This window comes from Felis catus, chromosome D3 (genome assembly GCF_018350175.1).
Source record: "Felis catus isolate Fca126 chromosome D3, F.catus_Fca126_mat1.0, whole genome shotgun sequence".
Taxonomy (NCBI): Eukaryota; Metazoa; Chordata; class Mammalia; order Carnivora; family Felidae; genus Felis; species Felis catus.
The window spans coordinates 23,952,914-23,968,063 of NC_058379.1; the positions used below are offsets into that span (position 1 = coordinate 23,952,914).

The 15,150-nt window shown below is 45.0% G+C and overlaps 1 protein-coding gene across 25 annotated transcripts in view; it reads left to right on the plus strand.

Moving 5' to 3' along the window:
• CHEK2 (checkpoint kinase 2) overlaps positions 1–14,644 on the plus strand; it is a 47,488-nt gene extending 32,844 nt beyond the window's left edge. For all 25 annotated transcript variants that reach the window (XM_019814836.3, XM_045042365.1, XM_045042369.1 and 22 more), the window contains 8 exons: positions 3,201–3,262; positions 5,492–5,591; positions 6,910–6,996; positions 7,730–7,893; positions 8,092–8,207; positions 9,220–9,305; positions 13,512–13,592; positions 14,421–14,644. In XM_019814836.3, the coding sequence (XP_019670395.3) occupies positions 3,201–3,262; positions 5,492–5,591; positions 6,910–6,996; positions 7,730–7,893; positions 8,092–8,207; positions 9,220–9,305; positions 13,512–13,592; positions 14,421–14,510 (786 nt within the window). In that variant the 3' untranslated portion in view covers positions 14,511–14,644. The remainder of the gene's footprint in view (positions 1–3,200; positions 3,263–5,491; positions 5,592–6,909; positions 6,997–7,729; positions 7,894–8,091; positions 8,208–9,219; positions 9,306–13,511; positions 13,593–14,420) is intronic.
• The last annotated feature ends 506 nt before the right edge of the window (positions 14,645–15,150 follow it).

Below are 15,150 nucleotides of genomic sequence, written 5' to 3' on the forward strand. Positions count from 1 at the left end.
CATTTTTCAACGCCCCTGTTTCTTTATCTCTGCAGTGGAGACAATATGGATACATACCTTAAAGGTCAGTGTAGGAATTCGATGAGATGTGCTTGCCAAGCTTTCCGCATGGAGAACACGCTTGGGGGAATGTTTTGCGGTCTGGAGAAATCACTGCCATTCCCTAAACTTTTCCCTGTGTGATCTAACTGGAAGGTTTAGGGTAGTAGCCTCCGGTTCATGAGAGACACCTTCAGCCTCGACACTCCAGCCAACGAATGACCCTAGAGATGGTGGTACCTTAGAGGATGCAGTCCTGCAGGCTCTGACTGTTGGGCACCTCCTCGTGCTCTGCCAGCTCCCAGACCAGTCCATTCCCAGGTGGGCGCTGGCCTGATGATGCCAGGCAGAACCAAGCAGCTCTCATCTGTTCCTCTCAATTTCTGTTCCTTTTCCATGTGTGCCTTTTCTTCTACTTCTGCTTTATTATATCAGGATATCACATGCATATGATCTAGAGAGTCAAATATTGCTCAAAGGTTCATACACAGACTGTAGGTCTGTAGCCCCCACGCCCCCCCCCCCCCAAACATTTTAAAACTCTTGGATCTGTTTTTTGTTTGAATGAATTTATCTCCGTATTTCTACATAATATACATAAACTGCTATCTCTTGGTTTATCAATCTTATTTTTTTATGGTCAAATTCTTTTTAAGTTTATTAACTTATTTTGAGAGAGAGAGCGAGAGCGCATGCGTGTACAGGTAGGGGAGGGGCGGAGACAGAGGGAGAGAGAATCCCAAGCTGGCTTTGCACTGTCAGCGTGGAGCCTGACGCAGGGCTCAAACTCACGAACTGTGAGATCACGACCTGAGCTGATGTCGGACTCTTAACCGACTGAGCCACCCAGGTATCCCTATCGATTTTAGATAGCCTGTTGCCTTCCTGTGACAGCATATGAGAATCTTAGTTCCCCTTTCCATTCCTCTTAGTATAACATTACAGTGCGTATCCAGTGTCTTCATTTTTGTGGCAATACAGCTGGTCACGCAGAGCCAAATGTGCTGGGATCATAGGTAAGGAGTGGCAGAGCTGGTTTGCTCTCAGCCTCACTCTCATGGTGTGTGTGCCATGACCAACATGTGGTGGTAGAGTCTGCCTTCAGTGGTGTTTCTGTTACTGCCATTGTTCTCGTTAATCTGCGCAGCACATGAATGTCTCCTGTGTGCCAGCTGCTCTGCTGAGTGTTGGTTCTAGAAAGAGAAATAAGACTTGACTCAGCCTGTCAAGCGCCTGATGAAAGGAGACCCGTGGTGGGTGTTAGTTTCCCTTTTCTGCCCTCCTGGAGGTCGCAGTCTGATGGGGAGACAAATGTTGAAGATGCAGCATGAGGCCACATGGATGAGAACCAACACAGGGGACTGCGGATGCATCCCGAGGGTGACATTCGAGCTGGGGCCTGATGCTGGAGACCAGGTGTGCCCAGAGGGCTGGATCACCAGGCAGGAGGGCAGCAAGCAGAGGTGTGACATTGGGAAAGAACGCAGCAAGTCTGGGGTAGGCAGGGTGTTTTGTGGTCTGGAGAGGAGGATGTATGGGACCGGGAGCTGGAGATTTGGCCATGGTCGGGGGGGGGGGGGGGGTAGGGGCAGGACAAGGCTGGGTCTCCAGGGTTTGCTAATTCCTGCTGAAAAGTTAGGTTTCCGAAGGTTTGCTTTCCTCTTGTCTTACTTTCTGTCTTTCTTCTATTTCCTTCCATCTCTCCCTCCTGATTGGTCTCCTTTCCTTCCTTTAAATATGTTTAAATTATGTAACATTTGGCACATGTAAAACAATAAATTATGAAGCAAAGCAATGAAATGAACACCTAAGAACTAACCATTCAACTTAAGAATGAAAACTTGAGGGGGTGCCTGGGTGGCTCAGTTGGTTAAGTGTCCAACTCTTCATTTTGGCCCAGGTCATGATCTCATTGTCGTGGCTTCGAGCCCCACACTGGGCTCTTAGCTGGCAGTGCAGAGCCTGCTTGGGATTCTCTCCCTCTCTTTCTGCTTCCCCCCCCCCCCCCCGCTTGCACTTCCTCTCTGTTTCAAAAATAATAATAATAAAAAAGAATGAAAACCTGACCATGCAATTGAAGCTACTCCATACACTCTGAAGTCTTTTGTGACTTGCCTCTTCCACTCGGCATTATGTTTCCAGGATCCATGGTGCTGGGGAAGCAGTGGGGCATCCCTTCACTGCTGTTCAACAGTTCATTATGGGAAGCTACGACTTGAAGGATTTTAAAGTTTATTTATTTATTTTAAGAGAGAGTGAGCAAGCAGGGGAGGGGCAGAGAGAGAGGGAGAGAGAGAATCCTAAACAGACTGCACGCTATCGGCACAGAGCCAGATGCAGGGCTTAATCCCATGAACCATGAGCTGAAATCCACAGTTGGATGCTTAACAGACTTAGCCACTCAGGTGCCCTGTACCACTAGGAGGATTTTAATCAGAGCATTGGATGTGATGAAATTTGCTTTGTAGGACAGTCACTCTGGTGAGTTTTGCTACTCTTCTTACTCTAAAATCTAAAAATCGTGTAACTCTCTTCCCTTTAATTTATTTTTTATTTTTTTTAATGTTAGTTCATTTTTGATAGAACGTGAGCAGGGGAGGGGCGGAGAGAGGGGGAGACACAGAATCCAAAGCAGGCTCCAGGCTCTGAGCTGTGAGCACAGAGCCTGATGCAGGGCTGGAACTCACAAGCCGCGAGATCATGACCTGAGCTGAAGTCGGACCCTTAACCCACTGAGCCACTCAGGCGTCCCTTCCCTTTAATTTTGATAATAACTACAAGCCTTCTCTCTGCTTGGGGTGGGGTATGTCCCTGAGAGATACTTACCACATTTTTTACTTACCCAGACCACTCAACTCTACTGTCTATCTTCACATTGTAAAAACAATAGGTGTGCTTTCTAAGTATAAAATCATAGTATTAGGGGTGCCTGGGTGGCTCATTTGATTAAGCGTCTGACTCTTGATTTCGGCTCAGGTCATAATCTCATGGGTTTGTGAGTTTGAACCCTGCATCTGGCTCTGTGCTGACAGGCTGTTTTGCCTTTTCTGCTATGTGAACTTTAGAGTGCCTTGAGGCAGGGGGGCAAATGCCTCCATTCTGCTTCTGTGGTTTTCCTCTTGGGAGTTTCTCACTACATTTCCTCTTTTTTCCCCTCTTAGCCTTGTATCATCAAGATTAAAGACTTTTTTGAGGCTGAAGATTATTATATTGTTTTGGAATTGTAAGTAATAAAGTTTTCTATTTGTTTCCATTCAAGTGCTTATAAACCACCAAAAAATCCAATGCTGGCTTGCATTTCTCATCCTGGGGACTCTCATCATATGTATGTGGTGGTGGGGCCCACCAAGTGTGCATGTGGGGTTAGTACTAAATCTAAAGTCCTCCCAATGTTTCCAAAGGCATATGGCTTAGAGGTTCCAGGCCCTGGGTCTGAGGTCTGGGTTTGAATTCTGCTGTGCAGGTGACTGCTTGTGAGTTAGTTTACTTCATGTCCTTGACTCTTATTTATTTTCCTAGTGTTGGTGGGGGTGGGGTGCTAATAGTGATACTCCCCATATGTAGAGTCATAAAGATCAGATACTATAAAGGATGGAAAGTGCCCAGCAGAGTACCTGGCACACACAGTTGTTCAACCACAGGTGGCTATTACTACTCTGAAATATCTGCCTGGGTGGATGTTTCTGCTTGGGATCACAGTGCTTAGGGGCATGGTGACACCTCATTATCTTCTCAGTGCTGGTTTACTTGCTGGGTTCTTTCAGTAACCACAAAGTCCTGTCTTCTGTGGTGTGACCAGAATAATTTCCTGGCTCATTCATGGAAGGGGCCTGTCTTGATGTTCATTTCTATGTAAATATGTAGTGTTTCTGGGAGTGGCTGTTAGAGCAGACAGGCAAGGCTTTGCTCCTGAGTGGTATCCAGTGGCTAAGGAGGTTGGTGAGTAAGATTTTATAGTAAACATGGGAATGCAAGCTGGTGCAGCCACTCTGGAAAACAGTATGGAGGTTCCTCAAAAAACTAAAAACAGAACTACCCTACGACCCAGCAGTTGCACTACTAGGTATTTATCCAAGGGATACAGGTGTGCTGTTTCGAAGGGACACATGCACCCCAATGCTTATAGTAGCACTATCAACAATAGCCAAAGCATGGAAAGAGCCCAAATGTCCCTCGATGGATGAATGGATAAAGAAGATGTGTAATGGAGTATTACTTGGAATCAAAAAGAATGAAATCTTGCCATTTGCAACTACGTGGATGGAAACTGGAGGTATTATGCTAAGTGAAATTAGTCAGAGAAAGACAAAAATCATGACTTCACTCATATGAGGACTTTAAGAGATAAAAACAGAGGAACATAAGAGAAGGGAAACAAAAATAATATAAAAACAGGGAGGGGGACAAAACTTAAGAGACTCATCAATATGGAGAACAAACTGAGGGTTACGGGAGGGGTTGTGGGGAGGGCGAATGGGCTAAATGGGTAAGGGATTCTACTACTAAGGAATCTACTCCCGAAATCATTGTTGCACTATATGCTAACTAATTTGGATGAAAATTAAAAAAAAAAAAAAAAAAAAAGCATTCAGGGAAGGAGAAACTATAAACTTAAAAAAAAAAAAATTTATAGTAAACAGCCTCAATCATAGCACTGGGAGAGACTGGATGGCCCCTGTGGTGCTTGAGGGAATATCTGTTGCTGTCTGCTTGGACCTAGTTAAAACAGAAGTAATACAGTAACAGTCACTGATGCTAATTACTTACTATGAGCCAATTACTGCTCCAAGCACTTTACATGGATTGACTCATGTACCCTTCATTAACAGTCATCCATGTTACTTACAGGTTACGGATGGGTTACGATCTTTAGTCCCACTTTACAGAAAAGGAAACTGAAGTTCAGAGGAATTGAATAACCCTGCCAAACAGCCACTTGTGCCAGGCGCCTTACCTCCATGAATTATCTCTTAATTTTTACCACAGCCATCAAGGTAGGGGGAGGATTGTCCCTATTTTTTTAAGAGGCAGAAACAAGCTCAGAGAGGGTGTGTAACTTGTCCAAAGCTCCAGAGCTAGGAATGGTGGGGCTAGGGTTCAGACACCCGCCGTCTGATTGCGGGCTCCAGTTTGCCGCTCTGTCTCAGTCTCTGAATCAGCTGGGGTGCATGATGAAAACGCAGACTCCTGGGCTCTGCCTCCCGTCTGCCGAGTCAGATTCTTAAAAGCTCCTGAGTGCCCACTGCCCACTCCTTCCATCTTTCCCCGTTCCTTAGTTTCCAACAAGGACATCTTCACTGTGGACAGGAGACTTACTACCTCATTGTTTGTACAAACGGGAGTCCTCGTGAGAATAAAAAGGGCAGCTCTTTGCCCGTCTGAATGAGTTTGTTTTGTTTGTGTTACTATCTTCCACCCAAGAACCACCCCCTGCTTTGCCTGTCTGTTTCAGGATGGAAGGAGGAGAGCTGTTTGACAGGGTGGTGGGGAATAAACGCCTGAAAGAAGCTACGTGCAAGCTCTATTTTTACCAGATGCTCCTGGCCGTACAGGTAAGAGAAGCCCTCAGTTCTTTTTTTTTTTTTTTTTTAAGTTTATTTATTTATTTTGAGAGAGAGGGGGAGCGTGAGCCAGCATATACATGTGGGGGAGGGGCAGAGAGAGAGAGAGAGAAGGAGAGAGAATCCCAAGCAGGCTCCACTCTGTCAGCACAGAGCCTGACACAGGGCTGTCTCACAGAACGTGAGATCTGGGTGCCTCCGTGGCTCAGTCAGTTGAGATTTTTCCACTTCCGCTCAGGTCATGATTTCACAGCTCGTGAGTTCAAGCCCCTGTTTTGGGCTCTGTGCTGACAGCTCAGAGCCTGGAGCCTGCTTTGGATTCTGGGTCTCCCTCTCTCTCTGCCCCTCCTGCACTCACGCTCTGTCTCTCTCCCTCTCTTAGAAATAAATTAGCATTAAAAATTTTTTTAAAAAAATTCTCAGGAAGTGAATGACCAAGTACATAATTTTGGTGGAATTTTTATGCTTTACTTTAATAAATTTTCAAAATCCTTTAATCACTCATTTACATTTTTATAAATGAAATTGACACCTTAGATTTCTGCCTATATGAAGGGATATTTATTATTTTGAAGAGTGAAATGAACGGTCTATTGTCATAAGTTGCATTTTTCATCTTCCCTACTTTTTAAATCTTTTTAAATTTACATCCAAATTAGCATATAGTGCAACAATGATTTCAGGAGTAGATTCCTTAATGCCCTTTACCCATTTAGTTCATCCCCCCCCCCCAAACCCCCTCCAGGAACCCTCTGTTTGTTCTCCATATTTATGAGTCTCATGTTTTGTCCCCCTCTCTGTTTTTATATTATTTTTGTTTCCCTTTCCTTATGTTCATCTGTTTTGTCTCTTAAAGTCCTCATATGAGTGAAGTCATATGATATTTGTCTTTCTCTAATTTCGCTTAGCATAATACCCTCTGGTTCCATCCACATAGTTGCAAATATCATTTTTCCTACGTTTTAAAGATTTTCTTTCTTTTTTTTTTTTTTTAAGATTTTCTTTTTAAGTAATCTCCACCCCTAATGTGGGGCTCAAACTGACAACCCTGAGATCAAGAGTTGCAAGATCTACTGCCTGAGCCAGCCAGGTGCCCCTAAAGATTTTCTTGAAAACAAATTTATAAACACTAAGCCCTTTACCCAGTAGTTTTCTGTGATTTGGGGTAATGTGGTTGTGAGTAACCTGGCTTATGGTTTCATCCCAGCTGTAAGGTGTGTGTGTGTGTGTGTGTGTGTGTCTTGTCTGTCTGTCTTTACTCACATACCTACTCCATAAACCTGAGGGTCATGCCTCCTTTTCTGTGTAGTACCTTCATGAAAACGGCATTATACATCGGGACTTAAAGCCAGAGAATGTTTTACTCTCATCCCAAAAAGAGGACTGTCTTATAAAGGTAAGAAAACTCTTTCTGTGGCCACCCCAAATTTCTATTCATAAACTTTAAAGATTCATCAAGTAAAAAGTGGGAGCATAAAAAGGTAGAGAACTTGACCCTTCCACTATTAGCAGTTATTTTAGAGACCAGGTGGTATTGCTTTGATTCAGAGTCTTATGGGCATTTACTGAGCTCCTCTTTATACGAGCCACTTTTGTTCTGAGAATGGAAGGAGGGGTCTAGATGGATGAGAATCACATCCCTTATCTTCTCCTGCTTTCTAAGGTGGTGCTTCCCAAGCCTGGCTTCCTATAGAATCTCCTATTAATTAAAAATAAATAAATAAATAAAAATCACGACACCCACACTGCATCTCACAATCACTGAAGGTGGCATCCGGGTGCCAAGTATTTTTTCCAAGCTCCTCAGTTATTCCAGTGTTGGGATATTGGTTGAGAAACCAGAGCCTAAAAGAAACCATGGATAACTGATTAGGACCCTAGAGTCTATGATAAGGGTTACAAACCTCTTGTAAGGTTACAGAGAACCACGGATAAGTTGGAGAAAAAACCTTCAGCTTTCTTCACTTTGAAATTTTAGTTTAAACAAAATTCCAGATTTTAACAGCAGGCATGGACTGTATAGGATAGGAGCTGATCTAGCCTGCATAGCTTTTGGGAGTGGCAGACTATGCTGATCGTTTAATTTTATTTTGCCATTAAAAATGATTCGCTTTTGTCCTTAATTTTAGATTACTGATTTTGGGCAGTCTAAGATTTTGGGGGAGACCTCTCTCATGAGAACCTTATGTGGTACCCCTACCTACCTGGCTCCTGAGGTTCTTAATTCCTTTGGGACTGCTGGATATAACCGAGCTGTGGATTGCTGGAGTTTAGGAGTTATTCTTTTTATTTGGTAAGAAAAGTTTCATTGCTTCAGAGTCTGGTTGGAAGTAGTTAGGTGAAAACAGAAACGTGCCCAGGTAGAGAGCTTGTGTTTAATCTGGGTGACTTATCTTGACCGTTGATTTAAAGAAAAATCTAATCTATATGTCCAAATGCCACTGAGAATGCTACTTGATTTCTTTTCCTTTCTTTCTCTACCGATGTTAAGCCTTAGTGGGTATCCACCTTTCTCTGAGCATAAGACTCAAGTGTCCTTGAAGGATCAGATCACCAGTGGAAAATTCAACTTCATTCCCGAAGTCTGGGCAGAGGTCTCAGAGAAGGGTATGGATATGAAAAGGTTAAGAATTTGTCGTTTGGTAAAATGTGTGTGCCGTGGTGGGAATTTCTTTTCAAGTTGTTATGTTTCTCCTGTTACTTCTTATTTTCTATTGTTTGTTTTGCACCTTTTGAGGGGCAGAGGAAGTTATTAAGAACATGGGCTCCTCAACCAGGCTAAGTGAGACTCATGTTTTGGGTTGGCTACTTCCTAGCTATGTGACCTTAGGCAAGATACGTAACCTCTCTGAGTCACCCTTTCCTTTATATGTAAAGCAGGTACAATAAACTTTACCTTAAGGGGTTTTTGTGAGGGTAAGTGGAACAGAAGCAAGTGCCCTGTACCTATTAAGGGTACAAAATAATAAGTAACTTTTCAGTTACAAAGTCTCCTGTGAATGAGCATGTAAGAACAAAAGTAATTACTTTGCATTTTAGGATGTAAAAGTGTAACTTTGTAATTCTCAAAAGGGCAAGTAGAAAACTAAAACTAAATGTGAAGTAACATAGGTGATTCTGTTAAATCTTAGAATGTGAAAGGAATAATACTGTTGCAGTAGAAAGGCAGTCTCAGCATGGTGATTGCTGTTAAGCTTTGTTTCTGCCAAACCTCCAGTTCCAGGGAGCCTGTTGCTGGCTGAGAAACTCTCTCTGTCATTCCATGGGTCTCGGGAGAGTTGGCCGAGCATCCTGAGCGTCTTAGAATGAGGCAGTAGTTCAGATTTAATTAGTTTGAAGTTGAATCCAGCAACGAGCGAGGGAACAGGGGGCGAAGAGGTTGTGATGTGCAAGCAGGGAGAGATGGGGGCATCGAGGTCATTCCTGGTTTTCTCAGAGAGCTCTAAATACAGAGAGGAGGACAGGGGACCCTGTCCACCACACCTGTTGGCTGGCAATGACCTTAGCCCCCCCTCTGTCTTTCTGGATGTTGGCCTGTGATTCTGGCATACTTTAATTTTGTGGATTTAATATATCTACCGTTTTCACTGTGATGTGATAAATTATCTTATTGCTTTAGCTCTGGACCTTGTCAAGAAGCTGCTAATAGTGGATCCAAAGGTGCGTTTTACGACAGAGGAGGCTTTAAGACACCCATGGCTTCAGGTGGGTATGGGGCAGTGCTCGCTAGCATGAACTCTATGGGCAGCTCTCAGCTGTGCCTGAGGGATGAGGAAAAAGTTGCAAACACGTTTGCTTTGTTGAGTCTGTTTAATGCACTTGCTTGAGATTGAGCTTTAAGTGTGTCGGGTATGTTTATGTGTGTATATGGGTCGTGAGTATAAGTGTATCTTTGGATATAACCGTCCCAACTTAACTTGTGACTCCTGGGGTAGACAAGCTCACTTTATGGCCTGTCCTAGGCCCACTCGGGTTCCCTGAGTGTGCATTTTGGCTGTGGTACTTTGAGAGGTTGTTCCAGCTGTAAACCTCCACCCCCAGCTGTGTCATCCTCTTTCCTCAAACCTCTCACCCTGAACAGGTGGGGTTGGCTGCATTCCAGCTGCCTTCAACCTTAAGTCACGGGAGGAGGAGGGCAGATTCTCTGGGGGAGAATCTGGCTATTTGTTTAAGCCTAAGTAATTGGGCATACAGGGTCTCACTTCTTTTTTGGGGGGGGGGGGGGCAGGACCAGAAGGAGCATCTTAAGCAGGCTCACGGGCACATGAGCCTGACATGGGGCTCGATCTCATGACTATGAGATCATGACCTGAGCCGAAATCAAGAGTCAGACGCTCAATAATAGACTGAGCCACCCAGGTGCCACTAAGGGTCCCACTTCTTATTCATGGCGAATAAACATGCCATTACTGCAAAGTTACCTGGATCTTTGAAGTCTGTATTACCTATGTGCCCCTCTAGGGGTTGTGGCTGCTGTTAGATTATACCCTGACCTCATTCTAGCTGCCAGACTTGGAAGTCCTTTGTGGCTTTGCTGGACTAAACTTTGGTTTTAGAATTAGCTCCAGCATGGTTGGGGCAGGTTTTCTGATGGATGTCAGACCTTCTGTTAAGTACGGTTCCATTCAAGCACAGACATACCCATTCTTGTTAACTTCTAGTTGGTCTGTTTCCTATGGGGATGGGGAACTTAACCAGTTGGCTTGAGCTAGAGGCTCAAGTACTGTGGGGATCACCTGGTCCAGGAACTCCTTGGGGCCATTCATTCTCAGAACTCTGCTTCTGGAACTCTCGGAAGACTGCCTCTATTCTTTCTCTGTTCCAGCCCTCCACACCTAACGTGTTGCTCCCGCGCTGGCTCAGGTGGAGAACAACAAATCCTTAAAAGAAAAAAAAAAAAAAAAAGTAGATACATTTGTTTGGGCTATTGCCCTGGAAACAGCAGTCTCCCTCCGACCCCAAGAAATCTGTCAGATGATTTAGCACTTAATAGACCACACAGATTTGAAACAGCAGGACCCTGGAGAAAAGGAATTTGGAAACAAAGGGTGCCTTTGCATGTGGGGATTTAATTTTGGTGAAAAAGAAAAACATGCCTCTTGGCTCTTTTTATGTGCCCTAATAGGGAAACTCTTGGGGCCAGATGTGGAGGTGGAGGAGCTGTGTTAATCTTGAAAAAAACAGAGCTTGCCGGTTAGGTCAGGGAACAGGGTCTGTAGCTGCCTGAAATTTACGAAGGAGCATAGCCTGTTTTTCTTGTTCTGTTTGTCTCCAAAGAAAACTGTTACTAACAACTGAGGAAAAGGTGAAGTTCAGCCCTGCCATGGGGGTCTCACTTGAATACTCTTTTGTCCACATTGTGTTTTTGCTGCAAACCGTGGAACTCGACACAGAGTGAGGACCAGAGTGCAGACGCTGCCCACATAAATCATCTGCTAGTGATAGTTTAGGTTTTATTTTGGGAAAATCCAGTATTTTTGAAGAAGCCAAATGGTTTTGTGGGTCTGGCCCTGGATGGAGTGTTTGGAATGTGAGTTCCAGTCTCTCCTGTTATTAACAGTTCAGTTTGGGGAACATCCTTTATGTCGACTTTTTGGCCTCATATTTACTTCTTGAAATAGAGAATTCCTTCCTACTTGTCTTTGAGGCATATTACAGTTTAATATTTTTGAATAGGTTGTAAAGCTCTGAAAGGAAGGCTGTTTTCAGATACCCATTGCTACCTGCCGTATTTAATGAGCTCCTTTTCCATGTTATTGCTAACTGACAACTTGTTTAAATACAGGCCAAAATAGGCGTGTGGTCAGTTCTGTTTGGCTGTACTGAAGAGTTGCCATTTGGGGCATGGGGTGTGGTTTCATTTCCTCATGCGTTCATTCTTTCAGAGGACAGTTAATGAGTTGATGTGTCAACACTTAACTGGGGATGCAGAGAAGAATAAGTTAAGTCCTGGACTTGCGGAGCTGATGGTCTGGGTGGGGGCCAACCCCGACCACAGTCACAGGCGAGCAGTGGGATACACGTGGTAACAAGAGTAGGTGCAGAGTATGGGGGGGTGCTCAGAATGAGATAGGGGCTTCAGGTGCTCACAGGTTCACACAATATGAAGAGCATCTAAATCAGTGGCCTGGGGATGACGTGGCTGTATCAGTTTGCTGAGGCTGCTATAACAAAATAGCACAGGCTGGGTGGCTTACATGGCAGGAATTCATATCCTCCCCATTCAAGGGGCTAGAAGTCCCAGTTTCAAGATGTTGGCAGATTCGGTTTCTCCTGAAGCCTTTCTCCTTGCCGTGCAGATGGCTGTCTTCTCTCTGTCCTCACGTGGTCTTTTCTCTGTGCTCACATCCCTGGTGTCTCTCTTCTAATGAGGACATCCGTTGTATCGGATTGCGGCCCCACCCTAACAGCCTTATTTTAACTTAATTACCTCTTTAAAGGCCCTGTCTCCAAATAGTCACTGGGGGGTTAGGGCTTTCACATATGAACTACGGGGGTGGAGGTGGACATATCTTAGTCCATAACAATGGGGAGCAGCATTTTCAGTGTTGGTTTTGTCCCTCTGACATGGAGGCACCTGTGACTTTTATGGTACCTGGCTCCTAAGGTTGCTCACAAAGTATTTGTTCACTGAGTAAATGAGAAGGTGGTTGAGGTGGATGGGCAGGAGGGCAAGGAGGGCATTGCCGGTGGAGGCTGTGAGCAGGTATAGGAGGAAATAAGGGAAGGAATTTTGAGAGTGGCATTACATAGGAGGTGAGATTCTAAGGGAGATTGTAGAGCAGAATCCGGATGAACCTGGTGCTCTCAAAATGGGCAGTGGGCGCTACATGGAGTGATGCAGAAAACAGTGTGATCGAAGCGGGTGATCCAGCTCCTCAATACACAACAGGTGTCTTAATCCCCGAGCACTGCAGTTATATACGCCTCGAACTGCTGAATGTTGGAGGCCTTCACCCCTATGTCCTCTGCTCCCCGCTACCTCCACCCTGTGTTGCTCTTGGCTCAGTGCGGGGGGTGGGAATCCTGGGACTTCGGAATCAGGCAGCTGTGGGTCCATATTGTGCGCACACTCCTTGTTAGTGGCTGAGCCGGGCTTCTACCTGGCCCCATCCTAGTCCTGGATGTTCACCTTTCTGAAGGTGGGGAGAGCTGTGCCTGGTTACCTTTCAGGGTTCCCAGATGCAAATCCTTGAGCCTTGCGGAAGTGAACATTCCTGGAGGTGGGAATTACCCTCACAGACATGTGGGCAGGATTTCTGTGTGTGCACATGCACCCCTCTCCCAGCTTCTCTGTCTAGCAGCACAAAATCCCTGTAATGCTATGTATGACCTGTTCATCTGTCTTCCTTTCTCATTAGCTCTGGGATATTGTGGGCTTGAAGTCCTTCTGGTGACTTGTGTAGCACTTGCTGGGAGAATTTTTCTGGGGTGCTGGGTTGCTTGGTTAGGGTGGCCCTAGTAAATGACCTTATTGTTGGCACAGGGAGTGGGCACCTCCTGGAAAGATTTGGGGAGCTGCAGGGAGTCAGCCCTCAGGGAACTGAGCTAGTCCCAGCCTCTGGCTTCTCGATTGCCATCTCTCAGGATCTGGGATGCTAGTCCTGAAAGTCTCTTGACTGCTAATGTCTGTGGTTGTCTCTGCACTCCTGACAGCTGAGGCCTGTGGGTTTGATTCAGCCAGTGTTGACTAAGCATTGACTGCTGATTAGATTCCTCTGAGAAGGCAGAGGAGAGGAGCGCCTGGTTCTTTCCCTGCTGGAGCCTTAGCAAGAGCGTGCCTTTTGGTGGACTGACTGGGTGTCCTTACCCACTTTCCTCTTTCCAGGGGCATCCTAGACCTGTCTAGGATTCCTAGGAACTTTCGTTCTTTCAGACACAGCCCACTTAGGTTTTTTCATTTCTTCACAGGATGAGGACATGAAGAGAAAATTTCAGAATTTGCTTTTTGAAGAAAATAAGTCGACGACTGTACCCCAAGTCCCAGCCCAGGTATTTCGGATGATGGTCATTAAATGTAGTATCCTCAGTTTTAAAGAACTAACGAGCAAGGGTGAGGAGCTTGAAAGGTCTCCTTAGTAGCAATTGCTTAATATTTTTTTGGAATAACGTCGTAGATATTTTGTTTCCACTTGATTGGCCCTAGCACCCTTAGAAGATTTAATAATGAAGAGTGTGTTTAATGCATTAAACAAGCACAGCTAGGGATTGTCATTCAAGAGGTCTCCTGCAAGGCAGAATTGGAAGACTCTAGTAGGAGTTCAAATTTAAACTTGTTGAAAATTTAAAATCTGGGTGAGTGGTTGATTATTTATTGGTTACAATTTTATTTCCCCCAAAGTTGTTAGTATACTTCAATATCTATTCATTACTATCCTGCCTTCTCTTGGTGAATAACATTCCCCTTCCTAATGTCCCCTGGGTATTTTATCAATGGGAAAATAAAGACACACACAAAAAAGATGGTCTTCCCAAAAAAGAGCAAGATTTGGGGCTCCCAGCAAGAGGTATTGTAGTCCCTTTAAACTTCATAATTTAGGAGAAGATGACAGAGGGGAGGGAGGGCGGTTATGCTGCTTAATGTCAGTATTACATCAAGTGCTCACAAGCCACAAGGGAGACAGAAATGTCCATTTGATAAGCATGTCTGAGTCCAGGGAGGCATGGTGGGGACTCAGGTGTCCAGGGGGACGACTCCTAATTCTTGGTACTAGAAGTTGCACATGAAATGCTCCAAACTTACCGGAAGCATTAGTGGGACACTTTGATAATCTTAAAGCCGACAGTTCTCTTTGAACATTCTTCCCTTTTTATTTCCAGCCTTCCACGAGTCGAAAGCGACTTCTTGAAGGGGAAGCAGAGGAGGCTGACGCCACAAAGCGTCTGGCTGTGTGTGCTGCTGTGTCGTGAACACTGGCTGAATGAAAGCAACCTGCCTTCTTGGACCCTGCTGCCACTTTCTTGAAGTCTGTGTTTTATAGTTTGTATCGTAATTGTGGGGACGGTTCCTTTTCCACGATCATCAATACACAATTCTAAACCTAGTGGAACCTGGGCTTTGTGCTTCTGCTTGAGGCTGAGCTCTTTACTTTCATTGCCTTTTTTGTGTATTTGAAGTTGCGTGCTTTTTTTCTGAAATGCTTATTTATTTTTGAGAGAGCGTGAGCGAGTGCATGAGCAGGGGAGGGGCAGAGAGAGAGGAAAAGAGAGAATCCCAGGCAGGCTCCAGGCATGCTGTCAGCACAGAGCCTGACGCGGGGCCTGAACTCTCAAACCTGGGATCATGAGCTGAGCTGAAATCAAGAGTTAGACGTTTACGGGGCGCCTGGGTAGCTCAGTGGGTTGAGCGTCTGACTTTGGCTCAGGTCACGGTCTCGCGGTCCGTGAGTTCGAGCCCCGCGTCAGGCTCTGGGCTGATGGCTCAGAACCTGGAGCCTGCTTCAGATTCTGTGTCTCCCTCTCTCTCTGCCCCTCCCCTGCTCATGCTCTGTCTCTCTCTGTCTCAAAAATAAATGAAAACATTAAAAAAAAAAAATTAAAAAAAAAAAAA